A 10,641-nucleotide genomic window follows, 5' to 3' on the forward strand; every position below is an offset into this window, starting at 1 on the left:
CTATTGCTGATCTCAGCAATAGCTTGAAATCAATCTGGTTGCAGATATACTTTCCATGTCATTTTCAAGATGGGCATTTCATGAAAAGCTGGATATTATGAGAAGAGGTTGGCCAATTCTTGCGCTAGCTAACATGTCCCAGTAAGGAAAAGGGTTTGTCCGTCATTTCCAGATGAGCAATACAAAATACAAAAAAATAATAATAATAAATACAAATGATCTGTTTACTTTACTTACGGCCCGCCACTGACTCACAGCATGTTGGAAGTTGACCAGTAGAAGGAGTGGATGAACTGTCTGTTTGAGCACAGAACTGCATTAAACGGAAAAGCACAAAATTACAATCTAGCAATAACATTGCAATTTTTATTGTCCCATCTAGTGCTGTAAGCCTTCAGTTGTTAAATTGATTAAGCCGTCAGTGGCTTCTTAGTCAGCCAATATTTTAATTAGTTGACAGATTATTTTATTGGAATTAGAATTTACAAGGACCAAAGCAGAAAGTAGCGGGATGAATGAGTTAGCGGCAGTTTGACAATGAATTGGGTATTTATGCAGTCTTTTTACAAACAAATATACAATTTATTAGTACTTTTCTTGCCTTGTGAGTGCACTTTGGTTCAAATATTTGGTCGGATCATGCATGCCTTTTGTCAACCAAGAATTTAGAAATATTTCAAATACAACCTTAGTCACATCGTCCAGCCCTAAATTATGGACTACACTAATAATACTTATCCTAACAATGAACTTTGAAAAAAAAAAAAAAAATCTGCCATTGTGTAGTTTGGCATTTTGAGTACATGCGTCTACATTTGTGCTGCTGCATTTTAGTTTTAACACTGTGTACTGTAGTCTCCATTACGTTGGCCTTTGATGGAAGCTTGTTAATGGCCTGAACTTAGCGTCTATAATTGGTTGCTACAATGTAATTGATCTTTTAAGGACAAGGCCTTTTGAAAGTTTTAATTTTCTCTCCGATTAGATCATCACAGCGCAAATGCCATGTGTAGTAGCCTTTACCTCAGCACTCTGAGCTATTTGTTTTCATTAGCAACACTTTGAAATGCTGCCCTTTTTGTTGATTTACTGTCTCAAGCTGTAGGGTATAGAGCTTATACTTCTATAAGCCAGATTTAGCATATATCATGTATTATTCAAATGAAGATGAGCCTTCTGCCTACACTATTTGGTGCAGTTCAGCCACACACATACATGCAATATGCTGTAGCCATTTTAATACATTTTTGCTAATGCTTGTGATTTAGAAAAATGCATAAATCCACAGGTGCTACACCGCAGATAAATATACATGGAACAGAGGTATCAGGCAAATGGCAAGCTACTTTATCATGCTAAATGAGAAAACTATTTGCATAGTCATTTTTCGTTTCAGCCATACATTATTTTGATTTCAGGCCGATAACTTTTCAACTAAATCATGGTTACATATTGAATAATGTGTTTCCAAATCTGCATAGAAAAGAAGAAACATTCTATTGGCCTAGGCAAAGAGAACATCTTGTGCCACCCTCACTGATTGCATTTACTCTATAAACTGGTTTGATGAGGTATCTTGCTTCAAAACTTCAAAAAAGAAACGACATTGTTTCCATTTAGTGACTATTCAATTTAGTGGTTGCTATAGATACTCAAATGAAAATCATCTAAAAAATTTTATGGGCAGACAACACACATATTAAAGAACTTCTCTTGTCAGCGATTACATCCACCCAATAATTGATATTTCTCTTCTTTGATTTGATTGTTGGAATTAGGCTGAACGATTTGTGAAAATATATAATTGGAGTTTTTTTTACCAGCATTGCAATTACGAGTAAATTTGCATTATATTTAATAATATAATGATTCTGTTCAAAGTTTACATTTTAAACGCTTGTTGAAGAAATGCCAAAAAAGAATATATGAACTGAAAGTGAATACAAAAAATCACATTTCAGAACATGTTTGTTCAGGGTTAACAGTTTTTTTGTTTTTTCAGAATAAGACAGGAGATTTTGTTGTTTTGGGGAAAATTGCTTATTGGGGCCATCAAAATTGCAATTTCACTTTGATTGTAATTAATTATTGTACTCATTGAAATGGTTGAAATTGGTGAGATATTGAGATATATGCAAATACACTTGATTATTGCCATTCAACAACAAATTCATCTTTACATTGTTTACTTATTTCCACCGTAATCTCTCAATTATTAGTCAATTATATAGAATGCAATAACATCATATGAAACCTGCATATTGCTAATAATGCCTTTAATATACTATTGAAAATTACGACTACAGTCTTGGCAGTCTTTTTCACAATGCACCTTAGCTCTGTAGTTCTGCACCACTCCAATGGATTCCAGTTGAGTTTGCGTCTCCCCCCAGCTCTGCTCACTGATCACTAATGATGATTAATGTGGACGGGGCTCCTATTGGCAGCGCTGCGTTATTGGCATACTGACAAGCCTGTTAAGATGGATAACTACAACGGGCCTAGCGTGTACGTGCCGGCCCCGGAGCAGCAGCAGCGAGGGGACCCCACACTTTAGCAGAGAATTCAATTGATCTGCGTGTCTGCTGAATGGGAAAAATAGATTTGTGGGAAAGCTGAAAAACAACACTTAAACGAAACTTAAGCACCTGCGTTTGTGTGTTAGTTGAATCACTTTGCAGTTGTGGAGGATAAATTGTGATTTATTGGGTGTAGTCATGCAGAACAGCATGTTTCCATTGTTCCAGCCTGCTTTTTATTAATTCATTTTTATTTATTTGTTCTCGCAGGAGATGGTGCGGCGAGGGGAGATCCTGGACGACAGCATGGAGGACGAGTTCTACCTCAGAAGGCTGGACGCTGGGCTGTTTGTTTTACAGCTCATCTGCTACATTATGGTGGAGATCAGCAACTCGGGAATAGCACAAGTACTTACAAATATATACTTTGAAAAGTTGCATGTAGGAATGAAGAAAGTTAGTTAAGCAACTCAATCAATAAAAAGTACTGTCACATGAAAGTAATGCAAGTACACTCAAAAAATTGTGACAGATTTATGTGGTTAAATGATCTAAAATCATAACAATGTGTTTTTCTATGCTTTGTATGTTTGGCTTGTCTAGTAAATCTAAAATTCTTTCTCTTTTCTTTAGTTGCAACAAAGAGTCCAGCAGATTCTGAACGTCAGAGGAGGCTCTGTCAAAGTGATACGACATATTATGAGAGGTTAGTACTTCATGTTAGCATTACTTTGCTCTAATGAGCTGTTCTACTAGTGTTCTCCCTATACTTAACTTTCAAACTCAATATTCTCTCTTTTTTTATATATATATAAACAGACTTTCTTTAATATGATAATAATACCATGTGGGGTTCAGATATACATTAAGTTTCTATAAATTATTGTTGATACTAGTTTTAGTTTTAGTATTAATTTGTAACTGGGTATCAATACTTTTGACATCCCTTCTTAGTAAAAAAAAAAAGGACTAAGGAATACATTCAATTCAGTGTTGCAGTTTAAGTTAAGTCATACACATTTGTAGTCAAAGCAACACACCAAACCAAATTTTGAGTTTTTTTCCAAGTATATTTGTCCAGTAGTCCTTTGGCTAAAGCAGTGTTGGTGTGGACTCTGACTTTGCTGTGGTGTGAGACTCTCACAGCTCAGTGATCACTGCTGGGCCGTGAGCCGTCTAAAGCTGCTTAGTTACAGCTGATGGACCGCTTTTTACTGGCCTGTTCATTCAGAGGCAGTGATTCTCCTCTCAGTACTGCCTACTTCTTATAGGCTTAGCAAAACTGAATAAGTCAAACCGTATTTACTTATTATAAAACACTATATTCACAAACTCTAATTTCCACTTGCTTTCTATTCTGGCAGTGATTTGGGAGTGCTGGCATAATCACTGTGTTTGGATGTGCTGGTTGGATAGGAGGCATTTGCTGTTTGTATTGCAGAGTGGTTATGTTGGAACAATACAAATATTTTTTGCCAAAACAACGACTTTGAGAAAATTCTAAGTTTCTGCTCTATGTTTGATTTCAAATGATAGAGTTCAAACCATCAGCACATTTCAAGTGAACTTTGTCAGCAATCTTTGTGTGGGTATGTCTTTCGGCAAAGTCTCCCTGCCGCTATATACTGTTTGTTTTCCTTTATATCTTCCACCCATGTTGCATTGTACCACCCTTACTGTGTATGTTTGTATTATGAGGCAGTTCTTAGGCTCTGGCTCTGTGTGGCATGCAGCAGTACAGATAGAGCCATCAGTCATGCTCTATACAGTGTGTCAGTACAGGGCTTTACTGCAGTCACTACTGTCCTCTTCTGTCTGGGGACGTCTGACTCACGGTGAAGCTTTTGTCTCCTCCATCTTCACATTTGCATACATTCAATAGTCACCATTTGGACGTGGTTTTCTTTCAATAACAATGGCAGTTTGAATAGATGTATATTGTTGTGACTCTTTACAATGTGAAAGTTACAATACATTTAGGTTTTACACCTGAGGTTTTTATAGTATGAGAAACAAGGTTGTATCAAGGTCGATCAAACATGTTCTAGTGCAAAGCAGGAGCAGGCAAATAGCATAAAAATTGTCTAAATGATGCTAGCAATCTGCTGCCATATTTAAATTCAAATGTCAGTGGCCTTTGGGGTGTATTACACTGAGACAACCAATGGCATTCCTTATTTTTTTTTTGGCTTGACACTGTAACCTAATATTTATGCAAGGTTAAGTCATTATCCAACTATAAAACTATATACTATAGCATATAAAATATTATTTATTTATATATATATATATATATATATATATATATATATATATATATATATATATAATATATATATATATATATATATATATATATATATATATATATATATATATATATATAAATAATAATATTAAAATGGATTTAAACAGAAAACAATGTGTGTTTAATTCTCAGTCTTGGAAACATGGCATGTATCAAAACCCGTTCTTAAAAGAACTAAATTATTTTGATGCTTGTAGAATATAAACTTTCTTAAAACACCACAGTTGATACCAATTGAACACTTATGGAACCCAGCCCTAGCTATGGCACAGCCCTGGTGGCGCTCCACAGCTGTCTGTCTGCTGCCGGTGCATTTGGCCTTGCATTCACCTCTACTGGTTGGTCCTTGTTTGAATTTCCCCAGTTAATGTGAAACTGTACTCAAAGGTTAATTGCATACAGAATGCCATTGACCCGGCGTCCTGCTCCTAATGGCATTAGCATGTGAATAAGTGAGGTGCTCTTGAGGATGTGAATACTGATTTTAGCATTTATTGTTTATTCATTACAAATTATTTATGTATGTTTGTATTGTAGCTAGTGAGAATATTAACAGATAAAACAGGCATGCATTCCCTTGTTCTGCAATATGAGTATGTTGTATTTGAATAGGTCAGGGATATTGTGACCTCATGCAAAATACATGTTTTTTTATGATTTTGAACACATTTGTGTGTATAGCTTACATTAGAGGTCTTATTAAATATATCATATATTTGGTGATACTGATTCAACACTAAAAAAAAAAACCCTTTCCATCACGCACTTAATGTATTTTTTATATGATTATGTTCTGCATTGTATTTAATTTTACCTTGAAAACCTTTCGGGCCATGCATTTATATTTGAGGTTATCATATTAGTAGGGTCGGGTATACTAGGATGAGTTACACAGTTGTAAGGGTTAAGGTAATAATAATAATAATGGCTTACACTTGTAATGCGCTTTACAAGCTTGTCAAAGCCTCTCAAAGCGCTACACTATAGTCATTATTCATTCATTTCCACACTTGGTGATGGTAAGCTACTATTGTAGCCACAGCTGCCCTGGGGCAGACTGACGGAAGCGAGGCTGCCAATCTGCGTCATCGGCCCCTCCGACCACCACCTATCATTCCAGCACACACCACTTGTGGGTGAAGTGTCTTGCCTAAGGACACAACGACAGAACATGGTCCGAGCAGGACTCGATCCTCCGACCTTCGGGTTGGGGGACCAACACTCTAACCACTGAGCCACTGTCGTATGTAGTTTATACTGAGGTATAGTAAAATAATGCATTACCACTTTTTGCCATGGTTTAGCAAATAAAAAAACTTCATAGCCAAAGTGTCATAAAGTTTTTGCTATTTTCTGAAAATTGAAAATCTCTTGGCATTTTAATTTGGAAAACGTCACACACTAGATTGCCACCACTGATGTGTTTGCTGTGAAAATAGCTAGTGGCTGGCTTTGTTCCACCAAGTGAGCATACACTGTTTTTAATTGGCACATTTCAACTTGGCATCTACTTAGCACCACATTTCTGCACAATTATGATGTTCTTTTTGTAACTTCATCTAATAGTGCTTCCAGTGTGCCGAGATGGACAAAATGGTCTAAGATTTGTCAGTTTGAGGCATCCTGAAGTTAATCACTAATGGTAGAAGATGTCATGAAGTGAAAGAGTTCTGTTAAATGGGCTGATTTTGGGGAAAATCCATTGTCTCAGTAATTATCTATAAAACTTCTCAGGAGATGGTCCATAAATGTAGGCACTCAAATTAAGTGCTCAGCCTCGGCCGCTGCTTTGACAGTTTTCAATTAGTGCACATGCAAGTTTTGGCTCTATTTACTTCATTTTCTGGCTTCAGTTAAAGGACAGCTGCTTCTGCTTCAGCACTGATTCCTGTTTACTTTTTAAATATATTTTAACCAAATTGTTTCATACACACAATATATATAAAAAACAATTATATCAGAATTGTTGTTCCAGCAATCTTCAGGTAAAGCTTTTTTTGTCTTGTCTTGATGCTCATAAAAGGTCTCCCAGAAAAGCAGTTTAATAAGCAGTAATACATGTTTCACCAAAATGTTCCAAAACTCCAGCATATGCAGTGAAGTTTCTGCAGTTCATACAGAGTCATAAAACAACTGGATCTTGACAATGTGGAAATTGACTTTCTTTAAAATGGTTATTGCCAACCCTTGACACAATGTCATTCCACCTGCAGCACTGGTCCTGTCTGCTCCTCTCTCCTCTTTTCTCTAGACCTGTCCCTGACCTCAGTAATGCCCCTTTCACTACTGTCCTGTAGGGTCCTGTGCGGTTGCCGTGGTGACAGCAGGCTGCCACCAGACAGCTTTACACAGAGTTAAGAGTCAGTGATGTCTGACCCGTGTGAACCGTGCACATCGCCTCTCCATTTATAGAGTGGGAGCAGGCAGAGGGCTGTCAGAGAGAGGCCAGGGTTTTTCATGTCCCTGTATGTGTCTGCAGACCTGCCGCACCGCTCAACATCCTGTCACTTCTGCCTCTGTAGCATCCTCACTGTACCACACATGAGGGCCCTACATAGAATCTTTTATATAAAGCAGACCTTGGATTCTGTGGTCCTCTTCAGACCAAGTACCTTTACATGTCTGCATCTTTCCTTGTTAAACTCATGTATATATATTTCCCACGTTGTGGGTCAATGTTGGGAACTATTTGGCAGATTTGTATATTTTTCTAATTATGAGTTGTATTAATTTCATCCAAAATGCAGAGCCAACTTAGGCACAAGGCAGGGACTTTTCTGACAGTTTAAACATTGATTTAAGAAAATAAGAAAGGAGGTGTTGTTATTTATTTGTATTTGTCAAATCATAACTTTTGTGTAATTTATAAAAGGTTTTGTCACTTGTTTACATTATGGTTGCTAGTTAACAGTTTTGGAATTACCTCTTCATATGTCATATCACTGTTTATGTCCAACCAGGAAGTAAAATTATAAACTTCACCAACCAAACTAGAAAAGACTACAGGTAAAATTCTAAACAAAATCTTAAGTATGATGATGTTTTAGTGAAATGAGTAGTCTAACCTGTCACATACACAACAATAATATCAAAGCTACCATGTAATTACTGTATGCTTTATCTTCATGGAGATGAAATGAAATGTTCCACAATATGGCATTAAACTTTTCTATTTCTGGGAAGACAAACAGGGGACGGAACTAGGCCAAGTTTCAGGTAAAGTCTTTGAAGAGGCAGCTCTGCACACAGTAATAATATGCATTTCTCAAGGTATTTTTGAGTAATGAAAACACTTAATTGCATAAATATGTTATTATGGAATATAGTTTTTTTTTTTTGTCTTCCTTTTTACACCAGATGCCCATCCTTTTGTGCTACTGTTTTCCTTTGACACCAGATGATGTATCCTCCATTATAGCCTGTATTTCTACATGGTCTTGTATTGCTCCTGACCGTCTTGTATGATTATGAACATCCCTGTTCTGTGTGTAATCCTGCTCGAGAGGCCCTCCCTTGTGAGGCTGCTGCACCTTCTCCTGCTCTACATTAGACTCACAAATGGAGCAGCGTCTCTCAGAAGGCCTTGTGTGGGAGGAACCAGAGAATATGAAGGAAACGGCACAATCAAGTGTCCTCTCTGCTCTGCAGTACGCTCTGCCTGCACTGTGTTTGTAGACACAAGACATACTGTACCAGACTGTGGAGCCACCGCTCTTCTGAGACCTACAGGGTTGTATTAAGCTTTATACAACAACACATATTGAACAGAGCTACTTTTTCCTCTTCTACAAGGCAAAGCAATAAAACCACTGACTGGGATTTGGTGTTCCACTTAATGTCTTCTTTATTAACTCAGTGTGTGAAATATATAGCAGAAAGTTAACTTGTTGTCCTTAAAGATGCACTTGACTCAGGAGAACTGTCAAATAACAACATGAATATTTATGTAGGTATGTGTTTTACAAAGATTTAAATTGGTTGATTGGCTGGGTCTGAGAATAGGCTCTGTGCACAGCAGCACACCACACTGGGGAGCTCACTGTGTCTCAAAGCTAATGCTAACTTATTCAAACTGAAAACATAAAACAAACAACCTATTAAAATTTCAAGTCAAAACTAGTAGATTGTTTTGTATGTAGATTACTTCAGTTTGTAGCGTTATTATATTTATTATGTCTCCAAATTAGCATTAGCATTAGCATTAGTATTGAGACTCAGAAGTGTTCTGCAATGATGATTTCACCTAATTTGAGTCTTTAGCATGTTGTCAGTGACATCCACCCGCAATTCTCTGCCACTTCCTGAAGTATTTATTATACCAATTCAATTGGAAGTAGTGACATTAACAGTGAGTTGTGCACAGAGCCAATTGTGGATTTTGCAATCTCCTTTTGTAGAGTCTTGCTGTCTTCTTAGTAAAATATTGCCTTTCTCTGGCATTTTTATGCAAGCCATACAGTCTAGTGAAAAGTCTATCTCTTGGTGTTTTCCAGAGTATGCAGAGAGCATTGGCGATGGAAAGACTGAGGAGTTCAAAGAAGCTGAGCGGAAGAGGATCATGGACCTCCTGGACTCTTTCTAATATTATTTTTAGTACTTTTTTACCGGCACCATGCAGCAACTTTTGAATTTGGACAGTAGCTCTTTCATGTTTTGTCTGGAATGCTTTTCCTTGACAGACATTCCTCTAGACCACATGCTCGTTAATGGACTAGCATGCCGGAATTGTTCAATTAGTTTTATTATTTTTTTGTTTATTATATCTGTCTTTTTTTGTACAACTCGTTAAAAAAAAAAACCCTCACAAATAAATACAAAACGGCAGCACATTTACAGCAGCACATTTACAGACATGGCAAAATAATGTTGCTTTTCTGTTGGGAATAAAAATAAATTATGATTATGAATCATGTTCAATTAATTAATACATAGACTTTAGATGCAAAAGGGCATTTATCTTCATTTTATGAGAATCACAATGAATAATTGTACCCTGAGTGCTAAAAGTTGCTGAAACGTTATCAAAGCTTAATAGAAGTACATATAGTTCATTAACTCCATAAAGTACTTTGTTTAACAACCCATTAAAAAGTGTTTTGGTGAGCTAGTTTTATTAAGAAAAAGTCTTTGAAGAGCAAATATCATCTCTTTATATTATTATATAAAACACTGGACAATAAACCCTTGTTAGATAAAATAAAAATGTCCAACCCCAGTTAAAAACTCTTACACCGGGACACAGAACAAGTTGTATGCAATTAAAAGTTAGACGGCACAGACATTTACCACATTACGAGACAGTCCAAGTGTTTTCTACTTTCTATATGATAAGTAACCTTTGAACTTTCAAAAGTACAGGCAACGATAATAATTTTTATGATTAATAACTTTCAAGTTATTCTTTCAACATCCAAAAAAGCCTTCCTGCACAAACTAATCCTTCCACCTTGAATCCGTCAAAAGCTATTATCTTTGCAGTCTACTAAGAATCTCATTATCTGCTGTTAAAGCCAGTGTTAATGGCCGTAGATTGAACAGAGCCACATTGTTGTCTTGACCTGAGATAACTCATTAGCTTCTGCTGCAGTTTGGAGAATAGAGTCTGGATACATTCTAAGGCGCTGATGCTTGTAAATGTGTGCTGTCAAATTCGAAAATATAACAAAATGCTAAGCGACTGTGCCGGTAGATTTGCTTTCGTAATCTCCAACATATTGTGTAAACATCGTTGCCCTCTCTTCACCTGTTTGTTTTGAATTTGCGTGTAAGATATTTTCCAATAAAAACATTTGCTAATAAAGTCGTGCGCTCGTG

At 36.6% G+C, this 10,641-nt stretch overlaps 1 protein-coding gene across 1 annotated transcript in view; it reads left to right on the forward strand.

Moving 5' to 3' along the window:
- ctnnbl1 (catenin, beta like 1) overlaps positions 1 to 10,641 on the forward strand; it is a 49,070-nt gene extending 38,429 nt beyond the window's left edge. The window contains exons 14-16 of the mRNA XM_033969870.2: positions 2,790 to 2,927; positions 3,153 to 3,225; positions 9,321 to 10,641. Of these exons, the coding sequence (XP_033825761.1) occupies positions 2,790 to 2,927; positions 3,153 to 3,225; positions 9,321 to 9,409 (300 nt within the window). The 3' untranslated portion in view covers positions 9,410 to 10,641. The remainder of the gene's footprint in view (positions 1 to 2,789; positions 2,928 to 3,152; positions 3,226 to 9,320) is intronic.

The sequence above is a fragment of the Periophthalmus magnuspinnatus genome, chromosome 7 (assembly GCF_009829125.3).
Source record: "Periophthalmus magnuspinnatus isolate fPerMag1 chromosome 7, fPerMag1.2.pri, whole genome shotgun sequence".
NCBI lineage: Eukaryota > Metazoa > Chordata > Actinopteri > Gobiiformes > Gobiidae > Periophthalmus > Periophthalmus magnuspinnatus.